Raw genomic sequence first — 25,082 nt, forward strand, 5'->3', positions numbered from 1 at the left:
TAACAGGTAAGTAATGCACTCTGCGGCTGGTGAAAAGAAGCTGAGAGTCAATTTGCCTAAAGCATACGTCTCTCCGTGTAGGTGCCCTTATTTCCGTATGCGGCGGCGTGGGAGGTTCGTTACGTGATACTAGCGAACATACCCGACGGTATTACCCGTGGCAAGTAACGACCTATATCACCTACACCACTCTCCTACGTGTGGTGCTACAGGACGACTGATGCATTTTTTTTTAATAGCTTTTTTCACTTAACAAGACTTCTCCATTGTCAAGCCTCAGTCCTGGTCATGTTCTTCCAAAGAAAAACGAAGTTTGAGCCGTTAGATATGATTATAATAGCGTTGTTCACATACCTATAAAATTGGGATTTATACTTGAAATTTCGGATAAGGGAAAAGTTCGTTGGCCATTCGTGAATGTCCTGTTAGGTTCGGGGGTTTTTCAAACTTTCATACCAAAATATAGATGTTATGTGAAGAGTAACAGATGTGTTACTCTTCACATAACATCTAAATATTGTTTTTATCTTATTAGTGAATAGAATGATACTGAAGTCATTCAGGGATTCCACTTTATAAACTGGTTTGGTTATTTCAACATAGCGCTCACCTCGGAATAAGCCACAGTAATGTAAAATTCACAATTTTTTTTAAATGTGGTCAGGTTCTTCCCCTGTATCACCTCGCATTTCGAGGATTTTTGATTGAGTTATCCGACAGCTTCGCTGAGGATTTGGCATCATGAACCAAGCGCTCCATACAGTAGACTGTCACGTACCCCAGAGAACTAGATGCGAAGTATATCGACCGCTCCTAGCCCCAAAGTAGGATCCCAGAAAGTTATTCCATTCAGGTCTATCTTGAATTTCTAGTTCAGAAAATCGTATGTGTAAACCCTAAGATATATCTGAAATTTCCTCCATAATTTTGCGAAATTTATCTCTAATAAACTGTTACAATATTAGGATAAAACGTGAAATTCCTTTTATTTATATTTTTTATTCATTCACATGCAGTTGGGGAGCCAGGATTTAGAAATGGGGTGAGGGTTTACCGAAGACTTCGGGACTCTTTCGGAGTGTTTGGAAAACACCCCAGGGCAAAGAGGGATCCGGGCGTCCTCTTTTTAAGGCTCAAGGGGGGGATTGTAGCCCGAACCCCCCCCCCCCTCATGGCTACGCCACTGTTCCTATGCCTTTGAAAACACCTCATATTGGTCTTTACATCGGGGTTTTTCAACAATTAAACAATTAAATGTCTATGAACAACCATGCCCTGAATAAGGGCAACCCACCCAGGCGGGACTCGAAACCGCGATCTCTTGATTGGCCGGCGAGGACTTTAGTCCGCCGTCACCGAGGCCGGCGTAAAATATTTATACTAAAAAAAAATAATGGAAATCAAGTTCACGAAACGAAAAATGAACTATTGGCCGAGATACGGCTTCGTTTACTGGTATTCTGGTATACGACTTTATGGACGAAATTTCATACACGATTATATGGCCCATCTTTTACACATGCGATTTTGTGGACAAGGAATTCAAAATACGCCTGAATGCAATGCTTTTTGGGTAATACTTAGCGGCTCGGAGCAGTGATATGTAAATTCGACATAAGCTCCTGATTTACCTTCAGATAAGTTCGAATTCCTGAGTACGATAATTTGTTTGTTAAGGTTCAGCCACCCTTATGTTTCAGCTTACTTATGATGGTTACAACATATAAAACCCCTTATATTGTTGCTGCAGTCATATTTGTATGTATCGCAAGTGAAATAGCAACTTATGCAATTTCTATGGCTCAATTATTTCACATTTTTACTCCAGTATTCGACAGTTGACTGGTGGTCTCTAGTGTGGACATCCTTACAAAAATTAATTGTAATTGTAACCTTAATTTTACTAATTTATTTTTAAAATCAGTAATCGATACTTTTTTACGAAGTAACTGGAATTGAGCTCAGTTACTTTTTCTCAGAACTTTCTCCGACCCTGCTAACTTCAAGAGCAATGGGCGTTCAGGAGCGAATACCTTTTCCTTCTTTTCATCCCTACGTGTGATAGTCAAACAATTTTCTCAAAACGCACCTAAGGTGAATTATGCCCGACTTCCAGTGGTGCCATGGTGCCGGATTGCAGTTCCGGCACTGGTTAACAAAAGACACAATAACACATTTATCAATTTTGGTGCCTAAAAGTTGTAATGTATACATTCGTAACCAAAATTAAAGCAAAAATCAATAAAACGTAAATAATAACTAGTATTAAAAAACACGCACACTTCTAAAAAAGTTAAGGAAAGTGCTTTCCGGCACTGCTACTTTTTGCCACGACGTCACTACCGACTTCAGATGTGAGTTTCACTTAAGTAGGCCCCAATATTTTGTACCATGACAACCCATTTTTCCATAACCATTTATCAATGCCGTGAAAGTGATTTAAAATCCTCATCATTCTCCTCTTGGTTCAAGCTCGATAATTCCGTTTGCTCTTCTCAGGTCACCCGAGTTGAAATGTGACGTTCAACTTTTTCCGAATCCGTGTTTTAATCCCATTGGGAGTCCACGTGGGGACAACCTTGCCCAAGCGGAACAAAAATCTGCTTCATGTCCCAGGAAAGCGGCCGTGGGATGTTTCACTTCTCAGCTCAATCCTTGAAATCGAAAAAAATAACTTTCTAGGTTTTCCTTGAACATGGCCTTTTCGAAATAATCAATGGTTGGAGAAAATCCTTCTCTTTTCTCCATGAAGAAACTCGCGGACGTATTTTTTCCTTTATTTTTTGAAAGAATGTGTTGAAATATCATGAATATATGGTGTACATGTAGCCGTCATTCACCTGGTTTCCCTAAAAAATACTAGCTTCTGCATTTATTCCTACTCGAGTTTACCTGGCCTGTCATTATTTTTAACTCTCAGAGTGTTCATTTTTAGGATTACATATATTTCGAAGCTCTACTCGATGCGGGAAAAGTGTTTATTCTCGTGATCTGTCCTTTTAGGAGGCATTGCTGGCCATGAATTTTAGACGGAGAATGGTAGCATTTTCTCCACAAGTTGTTGCGTTGAGAGAAAATTGAAACGAACTCGGAAACCATGTCACTAAACTATGCACGTTCCATACAAATTACTTTCCTGACTGAATAGGTGATATAAATGTTATCTTTTTTCGTTTAAGATTTCGGTGAATTGTCTTCTATCTTTAAAAAAAATTGGTCTTCATTTCTTTTGGCTCATTAGGTACATTCTAAATCCTTGTGTTATCTATTAGTAGTGGTTTTATGCACACAAAATAACTTAGCATCGAAAATTTCTTTGCGCTAGATAGAGATTATCTAATTATTTTCAAATGATACGAAATAATTATTCGGGTTCTCTCCATAGCCCTGCAAAATAAAAGTAGGTCCTTAATGAAAATAGAGTTTTTAATCTTTGATACAATCTGTTCAAATTAATATCTTCTCTGATACTAGTTGCGCAGGTGACTGGGATTACATCGACCGGTGATATGCCATACCAATCTCTTGATGGAATACCGAATGATACTGGATGTGACGCACAAACCCCGCAGCAGCGATGACTTTGAGTAGTACCAACCACGAATTTGCTGCCTGAAATTGGAATGTGGAAGGAATACTCGTGGTTAGGCTGCTGTTACTCAGTTTTTCCTGGATGTACACACCACATTACTTATACCACTTTTTCCATATAAGAGCGCGACCCGGGTTTTGAAATCAGGAAGAAAGAACATTTAAGTGCTTACAAACATAACAAAGATGAAAAGAGTAATTTTGCTAAACACTTAATATGTAACTGCCATGGAAGCGATTTTAAAATGAATATTTAAAATTTTTGCAATGGCCGCCGTGAACTGGATTCTAGGGAAAAGTTAGAAATTTAAAAAATTATCGAAAGCCAAGACGGCACTCTTATAAATGAATATCTCTACCCATCCTTTTCCCCTATTCTGGCGTCCGTTTTAAAATCCATCAAGTAACTAGGTAACAAAAAAGATAAACAAATCATAATTAGCGCCTGACGATGATGATTATTCATTGAAACCCAGGTCGCGCTCTTTTATAGAAAAAAGTGGTATAAGTAATTGTGTACATCCAGGAAAAACTTATAATGGAATACCACAAGGTTAACCAAGAATTAGTGAATTTTGCTGTTACTCAATCGCGAAAACTTGCGAGTTGGATTGCGCATCAACAATTATATAGAAATATCTTTTAATTGCCTAGGGACTTCCCTAAAGCAAAAGTTTGAGTACTCCAATTCACCATAGAGGAGTGGTACTCAATATAATGAAAATTATATATTTTACCTATGTAAAAATTCTCTTTTTTAAGAGTCTATAATCTTTAAAAGCATCACATGACCAATCATAGATTCCATGTAAATGGTTATCAAGTGACCATTCAGAAAATGCACGAAAGTAGAAATATTATTTGCTCGTTGTAAGCATAAATTAACATTTTAAGGGACCCCCTGTAGCTATTTTATATAACCATTTACGGAATATAAAAAAAAATTCTTCCGCAGAAACTTACAAACTCTCCTTTTGAAAATATTCTCCCGTAGAATATTTTCACTCTTCGAAGGCATTGTTCGAAAATTATTTTATTCAGTCATTTTAAAATTAGATTTTCAACCCGGGTTTGGTATTGGGTGATTTCTACCAACGTTTCAGCGGCCGAGTCAGCCATCGTCATCAGGAATCTACCAATACCACACCCGGTGGGAAATAAGAACATTTTTCCTTTAAACTATACGCCGGGAAAAAATAAAACTCTACATTTTAAAATTACTTGAATCATCATTTTGGCGCGAGAACTTCTGGATTAATAGCCGTGACTACGTTTTACATTAAATACTTTATTTCATACGTAATAACTATTACTGCAATAATTATTTCCTGTTTTTTTTATTTTTAATGGTTTTCTTCCATTTGCGAAAAGTTATAATAAGTATGGCATTTGATTTTTCCGATATTTTTTCTTAGGGGAACTGAAATTTTAATTTTAATGAAATATATATTATGAAACTGTTCTTTCTAGATATTTTTCCTGAAATATTATTCTTATTGTTGTAATTATCTTTAATGTTCCATGTTTTCTACGTTTCTGAGCTAGAGGAAACCATGGGCTGCAGTCTTATGTACCTATTCAATAATTCCTTTGAGGTAGCAATCCTTGCTCGCATCCTTGGGTGAAAATTTCGTTAAATTGGCGTGGACTTTCCGATGTGCCATGAGCGGTCATCGTTTTCCAGGCGTTACCAGTCGTTGCGATGCTTCGGGTTCCCCTTCAATGACCTCATTTTTGTGGAACCTTTCAATCTTTAATAAAAGGGAGGCTTTTTAATTCCAACTTCACTGCCTGCCATGAATCAAGACCATCCATTATCACCTAGGAAAATTACAGGCGTCCCCTTTTATCTCGTATCCAAAAGAATCCTAAAATTCTTCATTAATTATCTCGTCTTTTTATTCTTCCTGTTTTAATATCTGGCTTCATTTCGCGAATGCAAGCCGACGATGGTCTTTATTGGTGAGTTGCTCATTTCTTCTCGTGAAAAATGTAGATTACCCGATTACAATTCTCAGGACTCTGTACAAGTTTAAGAACCCTGTGATAACTTCTAGGAGGGATTGAAGCATTCTGTTTTGACAGCTGCATGTACCCTATATCATTATCCGACTTGTTCCGAAGTGGGTGAGCATTGTATGTCACCGGCTTTGAAAATAAGTCTCTTGACTTAAATGATAGCAGAAAATTAAGTTAATGATGAACTTGATGATATTCTACTTTAATAGGATAAGTAATACTGTACTCTCTGCCATCCTCCACTTTATACCAGAGCAAGTGTGTGCAAGACATCAGAATTTTGATAGAAAAGGATACAAGCACATAAATATTAGAGAACTGAAGGGAAGGGAAACTTTGGGAAGAAATAAATGGATGGTTTCAGTATCCCAATCTCACTGTTGTAGTGCTTTGAATTCATTAAAACTTAAAGGAATTATCTAATTAGTAATTAGGTTTCTATGATTTACCTAATGTCATCATTAAAATGTATGCCTCTCAGTAGTATTCATTAAAAGAAATATCTTCGAAAAATTTTCATGGACTAATTGTTCGTTGGTAACATTACGCGATGGTTACAAACTCACTCGATTTATCGGCATCAAACCTTCATTTTAGATGAACGGCAAGATATAATGATATGTATTGATTTTTTTATTTTCCTATTGGAATCACGGGAGTGATTCGCCAGCTTGGGAAATGGGGTTATGCAGGGCAACAGTGTATCAATCTTAGATCTTACCTTCAAGATCTCAACAGTGTATCAATCTTACCTTCTATGAAGGAATGAGGGGTTGTTGTAACCGTGACGTGACTCATGGACCACATGCCATACGCTTATCTGCAGGAATCATCCCCTCAATTCATCTACATCTACATAATACCCTGCAAGCCACCTCTAGGGTGCTTGGCAGGGGGTGATCAATCACCAGCATGCAATTGGACTCCCACATGCAAACCACACGGTCCAAAAAACGTTACGCATACTAACAAATTATACTACCACATGCTGTTAGAAATCATGATAAAATTCAGAAATATGCATTAAGGTAGGCTACACTACAAGTCATCTAATCTATTTGTGAGTTCTAACGCTGCCGTTGTAATCTCTTATTGATCGCGGAAAAAAGACATTCTGAATCTGTCTGTTCTACAGTCCATCTCTCTTATTTTATTTATATTATCTGATATTCCGTAGTATGTTGGCGTTCACAAGGTAGTTAGAAAGATTTCTAACTTAGTTAGAAAAGACACTGCTCTTGAATTTATTAAAAGGTTTAGTCCATTTTTCAATCTACGGCCTGACAGAGATTCCCATCCGAGTTTATATAAGAGGTCAGTTACACATTTAACCGGCGTTGCAGCATTCTCTCTACTAATTCTCCTCTTTCTCTCAAAGGATTTGCGAACCAACCATGGAAATATTCTCACGTTCACTAATTGGAACCATCTCACGCACAGACGTGACGAATCCATCACACGAGGACACCCACGTCCTACTGTCTGTTTGTTTACGCGTCTACCCCTGTACCCATCCTTCGCACCCTTGCCTCGCCTACTTCTCTCTCTAGCATCCCTAGGAGACCCCTTGGGGAATGTTTCAGACACGAATTTGGAATAAATTAATACGTTCAATGCTTAAAGTGTGTTAAAAAGCAATCACATAGACGGGGCAAAAAAATTTTATCATAAGCAGTACATTCTCAGATGATTTTAGTAAAAATTTGCAAAATAAAGGAAATAGATGTGGTCAACAAAGATTTTCCAAATGGAAATGACAACTTTTCACTCCTCCTGCTGAAGATTTTGTTTTATATTCTTTATTTTATTCATTCCCACTCCACCGAAATTAGCTCATAATGGCCGTTTATGTTAAGGTTTTCAACAATTTAATAATTGCAAGTGCACGATTAACCATGCCCTGGATAGGAACAATCTACCCAAGCGGAACTCGAACACGCGACCTCTTGTTTGTCAGGTGAGGACTTTTCACACCGCCGCTACCGAGGTACCATTATGCCGGCATTATAGGTAGTGGGTACAGCCTCCAGATTTAGCAGAGAATACGTACACAGATGGTTGGCCAAGGAACATCTGGAAATCTTGCCTTGAATTCAAGACACCAGCATTAGTTGTGTTAAAAAGGATCGGTGGATAGAAGGAAAAGATGGATGACGACGAAAAAACAAATAACCTCAGTCACCCTTTTTCTTATAAGAAAAAATCTTTTTTTTTCATTTAACAGTTCTCTCGTGAGTTTAAAATAAAATATCGCAAAAGTTGCCGCCCATTTTTCATGAGTTGGCGAGCTAAGAGTTTCGGCTGGTAAATTCGTTCAGAGAGAAGCGCTCGTTGATTAAAGAAATCGCTCATGAGGGTGAATACAAAAGCGATCCACGCGAGGTCGATGCGTGAGATTCAGCAGTAGCTATGAGTTATTCCGCTCGATTGGAGTTGGAGAAAAACATCACAAATCGTGTTTAATTATGTGGTGATATTCCATTTAAAGGTGTCTTGGATACCTATGTCTATTTCCTATACTACGTCTTTAAATAAATCGACCCGTAGATGAATAATCATCATCCTCAGACGTAAATAACCAATTGCGCCTTAGATTTTTTAATAAATAAATAGTTAACGATGAACGCCTGATGATGATGATTATTCATCTTACCCGCGTCGCTATATTTAAAAAAAGAAGTGGTAAGTTTATGTTATAGATATTCATCTAAAAACCTTGGAGTAATAGACACCATCGACATATCCGCGGAAGGGTAAGCGCGCTGTCGGTATATCGCAACGAATAGCTCGAGAAGTAGGCGACGGATCAAAAAACGGAAAAATACTGGTTTCGACATTTTTTTAGCACAACTGAAACCGTCAGGAACAAAAAAAAATAGCGCACGAGCCCTTAGCGCGAACTGGGCGAGGCGAGAAATTCGTGGGGAATAATGGGACTGCGAAAATCTTTGCTATACCTCCACCCCTCCTTCCCTCTTTAGCCTCAGGGTAACTCTCCCCCTTATGCTGGAGCGACGGCGTCGAAGCTGGTGATTCTCATACCCTTCCCCCACCACCACTACTCCCTCCCCTCATCGCCGGTCCCCCACCCTAGTCTTCCCCTCCCCTGATAAACCCTGCCGCTCATCGGCGCATATCCCTGCCGGCAGCTCCGCCACACCACGCCGGGATCTCCCTATCCCTACCGCTGCGCCCATGCGGGGAGGAGTAGCAGTTTTAGTCTAGCCTTCTGGAGGAAGGGAAGGGTACGAACAGGGAGGGGAAGTTGTGGCGGTGGTGGAGTATTATTTCTTTTCAGGGGTTGTAGTTTAGTGCGTCCTTCCATGGACACGAGGTAGGAAGTCATATCGCACACGATCCCCGGCAAGTCTTCACTGGTGTGGTGTCGCGTTTAAGTACGCGTCGTTTGGGAGCGTAATCTTCCCATGGTGCTTTGAGTGTGAAAGGGGGGTTCTCTCTCTCTCTTTCTCAGGGTGTAGGGGGCGCTAGAGTCAGGGTCAGGGGCGGCACATACTTTCCCCCTCCCTCCTCTCCGTTTCAGGGTTCCACGCGCGTTCGCCAGTGCGGGCTGTATGTTTCGCGGGGATGGGGCTCCGTGAAGAGGCTCCGGTGTTGCGCTCGTCCGTGATTCTTTTGTTTTTGTTTCTCCGTTTCGTGTAGCTTTTTTAAAGTGCGTGTGAAGTGAGGGGTGAAGGGAGACTTTCTTTGATGATTTAGCGCCGTTAATTCGCTCCTCCTCGTGACGGCCTATCAAACCTACAACGCCAATAAAAAAAGCATAAATACTTCTTATTTTCATTATCATTTTGCATTTTTTTTAGCAAAATTTTTTCATTTCTTGAGCATCCTTCTGTTTTTTTTTTACTATGATATTCGGAGGAGGCGACCTACAGCTAATATTATTTGAATCACGAGGAATAGGTAGGGAAGGAAGAAAAGAGGGAAAAACAGTTTCGGAATCGAAAAGCTCCGATGGACCACGGGTTAACGTTTGGAATGTTTTACATTGAGTGCTGCCGACCACACAGTGCTAGGAGAAATTCGCCCGAGAAATCTCCTCAGCGACCGGGATGTGATGCCGGACCCTTTGGATGAGAGACCACCAAAAGAACTCCGTTGGTGTTTACATAAGGCCCTCGCAGGATCAAGAAGTGCGGTGTTCTTTTGTTTCTGAACGTCTGTTTTGCTTTTTGTTTGTTTTGGTTTCTTTGGAGTGTTGTGGGGGTGGTTGTGATGTTATCGCATGCGCCAAGCAGGTGGAACGGGCTGAAGGCCTCAGTGGTTTCCCGCCTGTTAGACAAGCATGATTCTACCGGTGTTGCCCTGGTGTCACCGGCGGAAATCCCTTGGTGCATTGCCGGGTGTGAAAACCATTCTTGCCCTTCCACAAGAATTGATTGCGATAACCCTTGAAGATTTCACCGAGTTTGAGAACTGCACCCTCGTTTCCTTTGAGGAAAAAGTGCACCGCGACAATATCTTCAGGGTGCCGTGATTTTCCGTGCGCTGGTGTAAGGATATCCACTCATGACTGCATTTGATTCTTTATAACCCCTTCTTACTACCTACAAAACTCTATTTCAAATAATATTACCAAGAGGACAATGATCCTCAGAGAGTGCTGTACAACTTCGTCCGTAAAATTTTACCTGAATGACTTGCGTTATAAAGCTTCAGATTCGAAATTTATGACAATAGCCTTTGAAGATTGCGTCGAGTTAGGGGACTGTTTCATCTTTTCCATTGAGGAAGATTTTGGCTCCTAAAGCACATTCCGGTTGCCATTATTTTCTGTAAATCTGTGCTAGGAAATCCGGTTACGAGTACTTTTGATAATTTCTAACCCGTTTTTCGTCCCTATAAAACCCTATTTTTAATAATATTATAGAGTGAGCTATATTCCCAAATAATTACCGAATCCCTCCGGTCGTATAAATTCCACCTGAGTAGCTTACGTCTCCCCTTTTAGTTAAAAACCCGACAGTTATTCTTATGGAATTATATGTCCAATGGTGCGGCTGATTCAGAGGTGTTATTTGTGACTTGAAGAGCCAGTTCCAGTGGCGAAGTTCGCGCTAATATTTATTGAAGAACTTCGGTCTTTTGGTCACTTGACCATATCTACCTTTCTTCCCTTTGGATTTTAAGTATTACTCTACCTCTCTTACTACTTACGCTAGTGTATCGGCGGCACGTAGAAGTGCATCAGTATAGTCACCCGTTGGTGGTTACTTGTGATTGGAAGTGTTTCTGTTATTTTATTACGTTTGCTCGTTGAGCGATCTTGAATCCATCGTCTATGGGTTCATTCATACCCTTGCCATATCGCCCCCTCCGTGTCGCATAGTCTCACTCTTTCTTGATATTTTTACTGTGTGTGACTTTCTTAGGCATACATTCATCTTGTGGCCACCGCTCCTATTTATTGTAATTTATATAAACGTTTTGCTGTAGTACCTTGTATGTCTCACTTGGGATTTCATTCATCCAACGGTCATACAATTCCTTTTCTGCCAGCTCAATAAAATTCTAATTGTTTGGTCTTGTGTCACGTATTTATCATCTAATTCATCTTCAACGACGTTGTAGATTTTTGTGGCACACAATTTCGTTTATTTAGACCGCACATTACTTTCAAAGTGCGATAGTGTGATATTACCTTTACATTGGTGTTATTGAGTCGGTTATTACCTCGATGTCGTCCCTTCAATCGTCCGATATACTCTCCGTCGCCAATGTTCCTCGCTATAGATGAAGCCAGTCGGGTGATTACAATCCGACTGCTGCTTTTCCGAGTGTTTGCCGCAGTGTCATTCCCCACTCCGAGGGCCTTTTTGTGATTCCTCACCCGTTCCAGCGGTTCGAGTCAGGGCTCCCCCATCATAAACTTTTTATATTCGATCCGGCCCTTCTTGGACGTTGACACCCCGATGAGTGAACTGTGGAAAATATTCATTCCCTCCTCCGCGTATCCTCTCATTAAGCCAGCGTGAAAAAGAGCATCGAAGTTACATGCACATTCATGACAGTATTGTCTCAAGTTGTAATAAGTGACAGCGTATTGAGGGGTTACTTCGGGTGTGAATGAAGCATTCCAATCCTCAGCTGGAAGCATTATCGTTGACATTGTATTCTTCGTCAAATCCAGAGCTATTTTTTTAATCTTTTGAGAATCGTAATAAACTATTTTGATCAAGTAATAGGGTGAGTGTGGTTAGATAGTACTGGTTAAAGTGCTATGATGTTTCGATGAAAATATTGTTCAACTTAGGCCTTCAGGGGAATGGATGGTTAATATTATCGTCTTCATGACGTCGTAACCGTGTTATTAAATCGTCACATTCCATCAGTCATCCTCTATAATACATGAATGATGCCATTTGAGGTTCGACAAATGATTATTTAGGTTTGTGTACGTATCGTGTCTAGCAAAATCCTGACGATAATTAGAAACTTTAAAGATGAAAAATCCGTTCGCTGGGATCAATGGACGAAAGTGAATTGTTTGTGCAGTCGGCTGTAATATGATATCCATTAACTTGATAATAGTCATACTTTTGTGCCGCTTCAAGATGACGAGATGAACCGTTGACTGCATGCATGAACAGAATGACTTTCTGCGCCTATGAAAATGTTTCCCAGTCTAATTTACTGAAACGTCACCTCCTATTAATGATCACCAACTGTGATGGGATAATTTTATCTATTTAGCACTTAAATTGCTTCTCAGAGATTTAAAGTATTCACTAAGTATATATATGACTGCCCCACTTCATGTCTTTCTATTTTTTTATCAATAGGCAAAAAACAAATTTTTTTCCCGTAGCATAGCTTACCTTCATGATGATGACAATAAACCGACGTTAATCGCGTTATTTTCCTAGTGAATCTAGCTCGCTGAAAGTGGAAATCTTTGTATTTTAATGACCATCCAAACAATCAAAAATTTTTCATAAATCAGGAGATAAGATAGAAAATCTATTGCAATCCTTGAACTGATTACTTCAGCTATTGATTCATCTAATATCTCTTGTTTTCCGATCTGGAGTAAATTGATCAAAAGTGACTGCTTCTGTTTTTCTAAGATCGGACCATTATTAGTGTGGATGAGTAGAGTGGTGAATGTGATGAATATTGACATCATCACTTGGAAGTGCCGCAAAGAAAGACGAGACCCGGGCGATGTAAGGTGATGGGTCTAAGGTTGTTGCCCTGAGGAACTCGCTAAAGCTTCCCGTACGCCCGCGCGCTGTGCTTTAGATGTGCTATAGACCGTAGTGCGACTCCAGGGGGCCTTTCTCAAGCTGCGGACGTGCTGTGTGTACCGTGGTTATCGTCATTTGGAGCTGTCAGTGATGACCAAGGCTCAGCCATGCACACCCAGGCGGCTCCACGTAACCACACTTACCCGTGGGGGAGGAACGGCGGTCCCAGCGGGCAGGCCACTGAGGGCGAGGGGTCAGCGAAGGAAGTGCCAAGGCCTCACTCCGCCCCCGGCGAGCTGGTAAGGAGGAATTATCTTTATCGCGGGATTGGGGGATTTAATGGATGGAGAGAATATTTTTAACGCATCTTAGAGCGATTTTGGCAGAAATGAAATATCTTGGGGATCGGGAGAGTGTGGTGGCTAGAGTGTTGGCTGCCCACCCCGTGGGCTCGGGTTCAAATGCCGAGGATGGCAGAGGATTTTCATAGAATGCCCGATCCCTGCTTGAATGAAGTGTGGAGGTCATTTCAAGCGTAACACTCCGTCCGTCGTTTGGGACGTTAAGCCGTGGTCCCCTAGGCGCCTTTCGTTAAGACTAAGCTAATGCCGAAGCCGAGTTTCTCTCCACCCTTCCTTCCATACCCTTCCCTTATGGCGCAAATGACCTGAACTGTCGGTCGCCTCCTCCAAATGCCATACCATCATGAAATATTTATTTCAAGGAGACAAGATCTGTGCAATATTTCAGAGATATTTAATCACAAATATAAAAAGAATTTCCTATCGTCTAGTAGATGACGTCTTCTATGTCATCAGGACTTGATGATTTGCAGTAGCTGAAATAAGCACTTAGAAAGTCCTCTGGACATTCCGCAGAAAAATAGAGAAGGAGTGACGAAAAAGTAATTCATGAATTGGGTGCTGAAGTCTTTTTTTATCCGTTTGTGGGAAAACAAATTCATTAAATTTCTTTTTTTGCATGATGTAGTTTTTTAGTGTCAACAACGACTAAATTACTTATTTTCTTGAAAAATTGGAAAGCGTGACATTTTAAAGACAATCTTATGGCTCACTGTGTCGCGGAAGTTGAGAATTTCAATAATGCTTATAGCTTCTTCATGAAATCATAAATATCCTAATTTTGGGTATTTACCCCTCTCACGTCGCTGCCATTTTTAATGATTGAACATCGCAGTTTCCAAGGAGTAGTAGACTTCTTTGAGGGTTTTTGAAGGGTAAATATTTTGGAGGCGTGAGAAAGCGTCCTCATGGAACGAGTCCATCTCTCTTTAAATTGAGAACGCACGTCTATTTGGGCCCGAAACGTTGGAGAGCGCTGATGATCAGTTTTTGTTTCCGTAGGTCTTTTTCGAGAGGATTCCAGATATCCCAGCTGCTCTTTCCAATCTGTTGGGACCGGAATTTTGCCGGAAATTGCACCCCTTCCATGGCAAGGGTGAAATGTAGTTTTCTTTTAAATTTGTTGCTGATATTCTCAACCTCACGGTCTATTCCCGTTATGAACGCTACCTGTGTTATCTCCCTAGCGGCGTTACCGCGGTTACATCGCCAGATTAAGTATGAACACGTGCTATTTTCAGCTACTGCACATTGAATTGGCAAAATTACTTATCTAGTGATGCATCTGGTCACTAAAACGTTAATTTCATGGTATTTTTTTCGGTTGGAAAGTTTTTCTCACGAAGAAGGAGAAATGCCATTAATTAAAGCGAAATCTAGTCTTGAGAATTTTATTTTTTCACTTATTCTATCTTCCATAATAATACTGAAGTCGAAGTTTCACTGTTTACTTTTGGTATTCTGCAGCTATTTAGAGTCTTTCTGCATACATTTTCTCTGATATGTACCATTTAATATTTACGTGCTTAAATATTATGCTTAGACATGTAGACAACAGGTAGTGCGGTGCTGCCTACTTCATTTTATTTTCTGCTCGTGTTTAAGTCTAATACACCTATAAATTGGCGAGCCTTTTAAAAAGGGGCTTTATGTATTACATGTTCATTTGGGTTGCTTCTATCGATTCGCTTATTTAATTATGGAAGCCTAAGACTTATATGTCGGAAAACGATATGACCGAAAAAATATTATTGACTTTCCAACGCTATTTGGACTTGAGAACCCAAGATATTTTTAATTGGTGACTATTAATATACTATTAAAGGATGAATCATTCCCCCTCGACTGGTATTTTTTTTCTTTCATGTTACTAATGTGCCGTCTAATTGAAATTTCAAGCTATGGAGAAATAATATTGTCAATATTATAGTAAGGCATTTTAAATGTGAAAAGTTAAGTATTTTCTCTGAGAATAAAATTACCACCCTTTCGGCCGTTTTTATTTTGGTGACGTATTATTTGCTTAAAATATATGCCATCGTCTTGAAATTTAGAGAACGTATAGAGTAGGCCTTTTTCGACATTTTTCTGTTTTTAAAATATAAAAAGTTGCATGTGAGAAATTTCTGATGTAGTAATTTTAAATCTAAACACCAGCAATTTTCACCATGGTCTACTCAATGAACCCTGACAATCTCAAGATTATAGTTTTATTGCTAAGCAAATAATTCATCATTAACAGTACCGCTCGAAAGGGAGCTATGCGTCCTTAGAGCATTCTAATGGCCCCCCATTCTCCACTTTTGGAATGGCGTAATTTACAATTGGCGAAGAAATTACTCGCTAAACAATTTACCCCATCTTGATATTTACAGCATAGATGCATAAGACTTTTTTCAACTTCTTTCAGTTATTCAAGTATGAAAAAATTTCTTATGGGAAAACTCCGAGTTTGTACTTTTAAAATTGAGAAATAATCCAATGTTCGTCATGATCTACTCTTTAAACCCTGAAAATCTGGAGATTACATATTTAGTTTGAAGCTTTTAATCCGTCATCGAAAAATACCGGTTAATCTGCGAGTATGCGTCCTCTTAAACCTTCTCGTCGATTCGCGTTCTCTGCTTTTTGCAGAGCGAAATTAGAAATCAATCATCGCGTTTTTTCCCCTCGGTCATTAAATGAAACGGTGTGATTCGAGCGAGCCAATGGCCATGCCGAGTGGTGTGGAGTGAAAAGTCGCGTGATCCCCTTGGGGGGTAAATGTAGCGGACCGGATGAGATCAGGGATGACCTTTTCGGTCGTCGCCAGGGTTTAATGGCAGAGAATGAGAAGGTTTTGGAGCCGAGTGGGTGCGACAAAGCCTGCGCGAACCATAGAATCTGTAGCATCGCATTACTATGCGGTATTTGTAATGCAGAAATTAAACTATGTTTTAATGATTTATAAATATATCGTACCTTCTACTTAATTTCTATTAATCACGAATTCGGTGTGATAAAGCCTGCGCTATCCATAAAGTTTATAGCATCACATTGCTATGCGGTATTCGTCATGCAGAAATTCAGAATTCAGTGATACTGAAATATATCGTACTATCTACTTAAATTAAATTTCACAAGTTCGGTGCGACAAAGCTGCGCTATGCAGAATTTATATCATCGCATGTTATGCGGTATTCGTATTGCGGAAATTTATCTATGTTCTCGATGGTACCTACATAAAGATATGGTACTGTCTACTTCATTTTAATATCACTAACTCTACTACAAAGAAGCTTGACATAGTGGATGAGGAGAGGCAGCTTTTTTAAAATGAGAGTTCTTAGCGGGGAGGAGACGTTGAAAGCAGTGTTAGAGGGTAGAATGTTAGGTAAACGAGGGAAGAGGAAGAAAAAGAATAGGATTTTTAGATAGAATGAAAGGAAGTAGGCCTTATTGTGAATTGAAGATGGTAGTACATGAAGGAAGGGGAGGCTACCAGAATGCTTTTTAAGTACTCCATGGAAACCTACCTTTATCGGTAGAATACTTTAATAATAACTACATAGCAAGCCAGTCGAATACGTGTGGGAGAGTTTGTGAAATAATAAAAATTTGGTTGACAATAATGTTTTGTGTTTTACTTAATATGGTGTTACTCGATATCTCTACGGAAAAAGTTGACTTTATTTGTTCTCAATGTATATTTTAATGCATCGTCAGCAAATGAAATAAGGACTAGATAGTATTTTGTTTTACTTCCTTGTTGCAGGGGTGCCCGTCTATAAGGTTTACGGCCCCCTTCCCTGTTGTCAAAGCTTAAGACTCGACCTTCCCTCTCAAAATGCTTAAGAGTACGCATCACTCCCTCTTAGGCGGTCGCATTTTATCTTAATATGCGACGAATTACTTTTTTATAATAGACGAAGTACGTTATTATCATTAAATGTTTAGTGTATATTTAGTATACCATTTTCAACATTTACCTATACATTTTAAATACAGCGAAGGATTGTACACCTGAGAAAACGCCGGAGAAAAGTTTGCACATTTCACATGTAGACTAACACTCACATGGATGGATATACCAAGAAAATTGAAGATGGTAGTTTGATTTTTGAACGAGTAATTTTTCACGAAAAAAGGCGAGATATCATCGATCTAGTGCATGGATGCGTTCTTTGAATATTGAAAGCACTTTTAAATCGGAAATATCCCGCGAATCAACCTCCTCCTCGTCCGCAAATTGTTTGTGAGGGATTAATGAATTCAGCCATGTTTATCTTGTACTTATAGCTCTGATTTTTCTGTATATACTTAAATCGAGAGTTTATATTACACCGATATTATGATATTTTTATTGAATAATTTATTCCTCTATATTTATTTCCGTACCCCCATAGATTACGTTTCCTTTCAATTTTAGTCGCGCAAACTCCGCGATATGCTCAAGTCGTAAGTAACCTTTCTTGGACGAGCTATGCATTTAGAGCCCACGAAATGTATCGAATGAAATTTTATCTTATGTTATGGAAATGTTATAAATTTCCGTGGAAAGTATGTGGTCTGGAAGACCAAACTTCTATTGCTTATTGATGAACTACAGTCATATAAGCTCATTTTTTATTTTTCTAAAAAATGACATCTCTTTTTCTTTCGGTAGAATGTTGTCTATAGCTGCGTAACTATTTTATTAGTCCAGCATAATGGAACTTTTAACTAATGATGTAAAGTTAGGAGTTACAGATAAAACGTAACCTTGAGGAAGCATCTGAGTTAAGACTACCAGCAATATCATTGTCTATTTTACTTAACTCATTTTTTCGTTTTACACAAAGAGATGAAGATATAACAAAAAAAACTCTTTCAAAGCGTGCATTAATATATATCTTATGTATTACAAATACATATGTTATATATTTATATGTTAATATTTCTTGTAGATTTTCTGCACTATGAAGCTAATGATTCATAGTTTTTGACATTGTAGTGGCAGATTTGTATATGACGTGAAAAAAGGTTTTAATTAATGCTCTTAAGGTTCTAGCTACAATGAATACATCACTTCAGTTATGTGTTGCGAAAGTAAATAAATATCGTCCACCGCGGAAGTAAGGTTCTGAGCTGCACATGTTTCCTTCCAACCGTCCAAAAATACCAAAGATAGCTGGGCAGACAAGGAAGTTCAGTGGTTTGGCCAGTAATTTTGAAACTTACCTACATTTTATCGAAAACCGTATGATTGAACAAATGCCTTGATGCAGCATTAGCGTGGTGATGGAAATAGCCTCTGCAGAGAGCTTGGTGTGATGAGTCGCCGGGATAAGGGCCCTTGGGATGGCGTTGTGTGTAGCGTGCAAATAAACCCCATTCATCACCTTATTTCACGCATGTGCCGTGGTGTCTGAAGGCTTTATATAGCGTTCGTGGAGTCCTCTCCCGGTGTTTGCTCATTTCCACTATTGCCGGTCGATGTTCTTACCCTTCCTCCTCCTATCCACGCCATCTCAGAGCTTTTATGTGCGGATATTGAAAAAAAAGGTGAACTCATTGTCAGATGTAACGGGGTGGCGAAGTTGATGGTGAAAAGGAATTAATCCAGCAAGCGTGAGGTTGCGAGGTATACCATTGGGTATGTGATCGAAATGGGATTGGAAAAGAAGTTTTCCCTGTTCTATGGAGGTTAAAAATATGTGCTCAATCCCAAATTTTCATAGGCATCGTTTAAATACCGCTAGAGACAACGATTGGTTTCGACGTTTGATGCTGAAGAGAACATTGCGACGCGTGGCATGTACCTTAGTTAATGAATATGCTTGTAAATGTATACTTTTTTGTATAATTTTAAGTTGACTGTGGCAAAAATTGTCATCTTACGACTTCAATCACTACAGTGATTTGCCAACAAGTCAAAATGTTTTATGCATAAATATGAAAGCTGTTTTCTTTGTTACCCCCTAACTCTTATATTGTTTTGAATTTTTTATTAGCACGTTGATGCATACGTCTAATTCTAATTACTCTGCATTGCCTCTGCGTACAGGCAAACATTGACGTAGGAATGAGAAAAAATTGTGCATTCTTAAATTTGATTCATGCGTTTCAAACGTATCGTGATTCTAATTTTATGGCGTGATTTATATCAGATTTTGTGGTCAAAACAACATTAATGTTCTAATTTCAAATCCTCAGCGAGGAAAAAATTGAGAATTTAAATTAAAAAGCCATGAAAAATAGGCTATAAAATTATTAACTCCTTGCGCTGGAATGACGATTGTAGTTCGTCATGAACTTCTGATGCCAAATCGCGCAGTGACGTGTGTAGCACTAATTAGGGGAGAAATATGCGCTCAATCCCAAATACGACTTCAATCACTGCAGTGATTTTCCAATAAGTCAAAATGTATTATGCATAAATATGAAAGCTGCTTTCTTTGTTACCCACTAACTCTTATATTGCTTTGAATTTTTATTAGCACGTTGACGCGTACGTCTAATTCTAGTTACTCTGCATTGCCTCTGCGTACAGGCAAACATTGACGTAGGACATAAATATTGAGATGCTTATCAATGTTAAAACATCCATAAAGTACACAAAGGGCTCATATTACAAAAAAATATGATGCATAGGAATGAATAAAATGATTTTATACGAGTATCTATAGCTTTGTCCCCAATGCTTAATAATCACTTTTATTTCATTGTGCTAGGTTGATTACAAACTAAAAAATATCGTTTCATAACCTATATCATTTCATTCAAAAGAACCTCAGAAAAAATATATAAAGGATAGGAGTACGGTATTAGTAATGGCAATAGAAAGCAAAGATCCAATATTTTTACAGTCAGTTTTCATTTTTAACATTTATTTGTCACCAATGCGGTAATTTTCGTTGGATTTTAAATGTTTTTTACATTTTCAATCGAAATCGCATTTCTTGGATCTTTTCTATTAATTTCAATATCATTTTTATATATTTTTATTAATAACCTATGATTAGAATAAGGCTAAGACATTCGAAAGACTCAAAGAAGAGGATCTTGTTGAGGAAGTGTATTATCCCTATGTGAAGTTTATATTTTGATTTTTCTTCATGACACATACTTCGTTTCGCTGTTAAAGCTACTTTAAAAAAAATATGAAGTCAAAAGTCATTTGGGTGGAAAATATGATCGAGGAAAGGGGTTGAATTCTTTGAGTGACAAGCCATGCCTGTTGGCGTTTGATCGTAGGGGGATTGGTTGTTAAGGTGGGCGTGTTTTAATTTCCCATATCGATCCGTTCAATTTCGCACTATATTCCGCCAAAGAGGGATCTCTCCGGGAAATTTCGGATTGCGATCGTGTTCTTTTTCTTCCTCATACCCTCCCTTGCCTTATTTTTCCGGAGAGAACTTTATTTTTTACTTTGTCGTCATCTTCCCCTCTAATTTGTTCCCGTACGAAATAAAAGAGCATCGGAAGAGGATATAGAGGCACAACTTTCGTAATTAAGCATCAGACTTTGTCTCTCCGTCAATATTTACACTCAGTCGCCGTTACAAAGAAGAGACGATTAAACTTTAATCTAGGTCGTCCCATAGAACAATTTGAAAAATTTTCTTTTAGCTCAATTCATTTACTTCATTTGACAGCTTTTAGACAGAAAATAGCATTCAGTTCAAGTTAGCAGTATGTACTGAGAATGGCAATGTTCCTTCTCAATTTTATTATATGCTTCATTAATAGGATTTTTCATGGGCTCTATGTGTCTAGCTTAAATACTTAGTCAATGAGAAAACTCTAATTGTAAGATTGAAATTTGAACGCTTGAATTTTCCTCGCCTTCATTTTTCACCTTCACATTTCTTCATATCATTTCGCCGTACAGCAGCCCATCAAAATTCTTTAACCTAAATCACAATGTGCCTGTGGGTCCTGTGCACACGTCCACAAGGAACTGTGCCTTTATAGAACAGATTAGGTATGAAATTGATGGTAAACACCGGTGTCTCTTTGAAGCTGTAAATAAATCGTGGTTTTATTGGGACAAGTCATAAATGCCTTTGGTGTCTCAAGTATTGCATAGCATTACTTTTCCATAACTTATACATAGCGTATCCACTTAAACGTTCCACATTCATTTCTTAACTTGTTTTTTGAGGCAATCTGAACGTCTGTTGTAATTTATCCAAAATAAAGCGAATAATACCTGCGTTGTTTTGGCCAAATAGAAACTTATGGCTGAAATATCGTTACTTCATATCTGATGTCGCAATGAAGCCATCATGCATTGAAAAGAAATGACATTTTTGTATGTAAATAGTAGTCTACCTTTGATTCCATTGTCTGATAGTATTTTAAGCTTGATTTTAATATTGATTCAACGAATATCGGCTTTCATATTGTCACATGCGCGATTGGCACCCTGTTGCTATGCACATGCAATTAACTTGTTTATTTGTTTACCTCTTCGAAATGTTTGATACATTGCGATTATTTTTAAAGTTTTTGTCTTCCGCTAGTTTTCAGGTTTCTATGCACTTGGGCAAAGAAAGTTGCCCACATCACAGCCTTAGTTGCTGAATATTGACGCGAAATTATCGTGGTGACGTTATTGTCTCAGAAAATTTTAAAAGTAATCGCAAAAATATCAAGTATCCTGTTGAAATGAATGAAGATAATCGACACGTGCAGTTGCTAATAAGTATTGCTGCTTTTCAGTTGATATTATACCTCTTGCTCTTTGGCTCAAATATCTCTGCAGATAAAATTGGAATGAAAAAAGTGTCAAAAGTGGTGAAGAAGCGACAGAGTAGAGAAAGAGTAAAGAAAAGACACTCGGAACCGCTACGCCAAGTTCAGAAGGTAAGACCTTATTCACTTACTCGTCAGATTCTCTATCCGTGGTGTGATTTAGATGTTTAAAGATCAGGGGCGTATGTTAGGGGGATATCAAGGCCAGTTCCTTCCTGGATATGAGGGAAATAAAGAAATAATTGAGTGCTGTAGTGTGAATTTGTGTAATAAATCGTTGTCGCGGCATGCTGGGATTTACTATTTTCGGAGGCTGCGCGTTAGGCTTATATTGCTTGAACAGTTGAGGATGAATATCTGTAAGAGCGACACGGAGAACATAGTATTACAGCCGCACTATATTCCCATGTCCTACAGAAGCGATAAATTGAGAGAGATGTTTTGCTGAACGGATAGATATGGGAATTCGTTTTTCCCCAGAACCATAAAGGATTTTAATAAATGCTAGGCGTAATTTCCTTAGAGCACTTTCTTATTTTGTTTTAGGCTGATCTCCTAACACCCTCTGCCACATGCCTTTTAGGCGACTTGCGGGGTATTATGTAGATGACATATCATATATATACGAGACACAAATTTCTCATCACAACAACCTTTATTGTAGGCACTTCCAATTTTAAGAGTGTGTTAAAACATCCTTCAGGAACATCATGTCACTTTCAACATAGGTAATCTCCGTTCTTTTCAATAGCTTTACGCCACCGTGGAACTACTATAATGCGTGTATTCCTGTTCGGTAAAACTCTGACTCGGCGCGCTGAAAAGTGAAAGGTGTTCGTGCAATATGGGGTCTACCGCTACGCCCACGATCTTCAATATTAGCGTGCCCATGGCCGGAGTAACCGTAAGGCAAAATAGGCTCGTGCCTAGGGGCGTCGCAGTCCAAGGGGCGCCTTCTGTTAGGCCATCTGTAATAATCTGTACTGGATTCGCCTCGAAGTGCACCGCCGTCAGCAGGCTTATTATGTGGGTTCCATCTGCCTGCAGGTGCCCTCTTTGCCTCTTTTTAACTATACTTTAAATTTAGTGTTTTAGTTACATAAAAGTGAAACTGTTTCATGTAGTTTTACTCCAAGCTGTTTTTTAATTGAATTGTGTGTGTTTTCCCTGCGTAAAAATTCAAGTATAAACTAATGCTGTCAGCCATATATCTGTTTATTCCTTTTTTCCGAACCTTACCTTATGCGGGTGGCTATGCCTTATCATAAAAATCGGGGAGGGGGCTCAACTGAGGAGGGGCCCTCAATGGAGAGGTTCCTATAGCGTAACTTTGGGTAAATCCGGCCCTGAGCGTGCCCGTTCTCACAAGATACTCTTTTTGCCCACTAACTGTACAACGATCTTCATTATCATCTGTATGCACCGTCTTAAACCTTTCGTGAATGTTTCCGACCGTCTCATTCTTACAGCAAAGAAACTCAATTAGAGCGCGTTGCTTATGACGGACATCAAGTGCATCCACCATCTTACAGAACTGCTGCTACCACACCACGAACGGTATTGCGTTCAAATAAATTTTAATGGAAGCGAGAAGGATACTTCTATGCACTTTAGTTATTGGAAGTGCTTAGAGTAACAACTTTGGTATCAGGAAATTTGTGTGCATTAGTTTCTGAGTGCCCCTCGTATGTTATTGCTCACATATATTTTAATGTAAAGTATCATGTAGTGTCCTTACATTGATCCTAGATCCCCAGCTATTATCGATCCATCATTTTGAGGGCCAAAATCTCGTAATTGAATTTTACGATTGTTCCTCAATTGTCCTGACAGATGCGATCGCACCTCGTGCCGTTTTTTACGTCTATTTTAAATAACTACAGCTCAATCAGCTTGGCTATACACCATCCCAAAATCTGTTTTGGTAATATAGTAATTACGATGCGGCTGATAGAAATTTGAGTTTGTTGAACATTTTCAATTTCCAAATTTTTAATCTATTTTAGCATCTGTATAGTTGAATTGCATTTTTCGTGTAGATTAAGCATCGTAGCTTCACCATTGTCCACAATTGGTGTATTTACTCGATGACTTACTATTTTAGAAACTTACGTTATCATCTTGAAATTGTCAATTTTCATCCATTAAATATAAAAGTTTTTCACGAAGGCTTCATATTTCGACTTCAAGAATTTCACCTCTCGGGAGTAGTATCTGAGGAGGAAATGTAGGCAAATTTTGACAAGGATCTACACAATACGTCTTGAAAATTTCAAGATGTTCCCGAAAGTTTTGAGTTAGATTCGTCGAAAAATAATGCATTTTCATGATGTATAAGGACCCTTGTCAACATCTGTTTTAGCCTCAAATTTGTAAAATTTTGTCTCAGTACTTCTCCGGTGTAAAATTTCTATATTTGGCTTTATTTTGGCTTGTGTTCCCTTCTGTATGTCCTGAAATTTTTAAGGTGTTAAGTTTTGAACAGCTAATGCGTCACGAAACAAAACAATACGCCTGATAGTGCGGGGTTTATGCGTTTGCTAAATTTTTGATTGCTGTAGTTTTGCAAGTTTCTATACGTTTACCAGCCTGAAACCTCCTTCCTATATAAACCTATATGAAACACTCCTTTCTTGTGCTCCAAAAACAGGACTTGATTTAAAATAATATCACTTGGTTTTACCAGATCTTCAAATTATGCTGCCATATTCGCGAATCAGTAAGAACGCCCAATATTTATGTCACCGACACTATTATTATCCGAAACCGTATTATTAACTGGCTAATTATAACGCTCACTGCATGTACAAACCTTAGTTACGATTAAATATGTAAGCAAAATGGAAGTCTTTGCAAAGTATGAGTTAAAAATTATTAAAATTACTAAATAACCAAAAAAGGCTAAAACGAAGGTTGTTGGGCGCTATGACTTCCGTTAAACAGATGCGATCTTGAGGTAAACGACTCTTCGTTTTCCATCTTTTCATATAACTGTATGAAACAAGTGACTTTGTGCGGTGACGCGCGCCCGGGTGCAAAGTCATATACACCAAGGATGAAGTTCGCCGTGAAAAAATATTTGACTCAACCAGGATTCGAACCCGGATCTCCCAATTGCCGGTCGTGCTTGGTTTGGTGGTGTAATTGGACAGCATGCCTGGCCGGCAATCGTGAGATCCGGGTTCGA

The 25,082-nt window shown here is 38.8% G+C and overlaps 1 protein-coding gene across 3 annotated transcripts in view; it reads left to right on the forward strand.

Moving 5' to 3' along the window:
- Window positions 1–25,082, forward strand: part of LOC124167561 (dual specificity tyrosine-phosphorylation-regulated kinase 4-like) — a 227,703-nt gene that overhangs the window by 172,161 nt on the left and 30,460 nt on the right. The window contains exon 1 of one of the 3 annotated variants that reach the window (XM_046545530.1): window positions 12,582–13,114. The exons of 1 other annotated variant lie outside the window; for it this stretch is intronic. In XM_046545530.1, the coding sequence (XP_046401486.1) occupies window positions 12,983–13,114 (132 nt within the window). In that variant the 5' untranslated portion in view covers window positions 12,582–12,982. Of the gene's footprint in view, window positions 1–12,581; window positions 13,115–21,631; window positions 22,007–25,082 lie in introns of those variants that run through there. One more of the 3 variants, XM_046545529.1, reaches the window with a different exon arrangement.

Source organism: Ischnura elegans, chromosome 11, assembly GCF_921293095.1.
Source record: "Ischnura elegans chromosome 11, ioIscEleg1.1, whole genome shotgun sequence".
In the NCBI taxonomy this organism is placed as follows: Eukaryota; Metazoa; Arthropoda; class Insecta; order Odonata; family Coenagrionidae; genus Ischnura; species Ischnura elegans.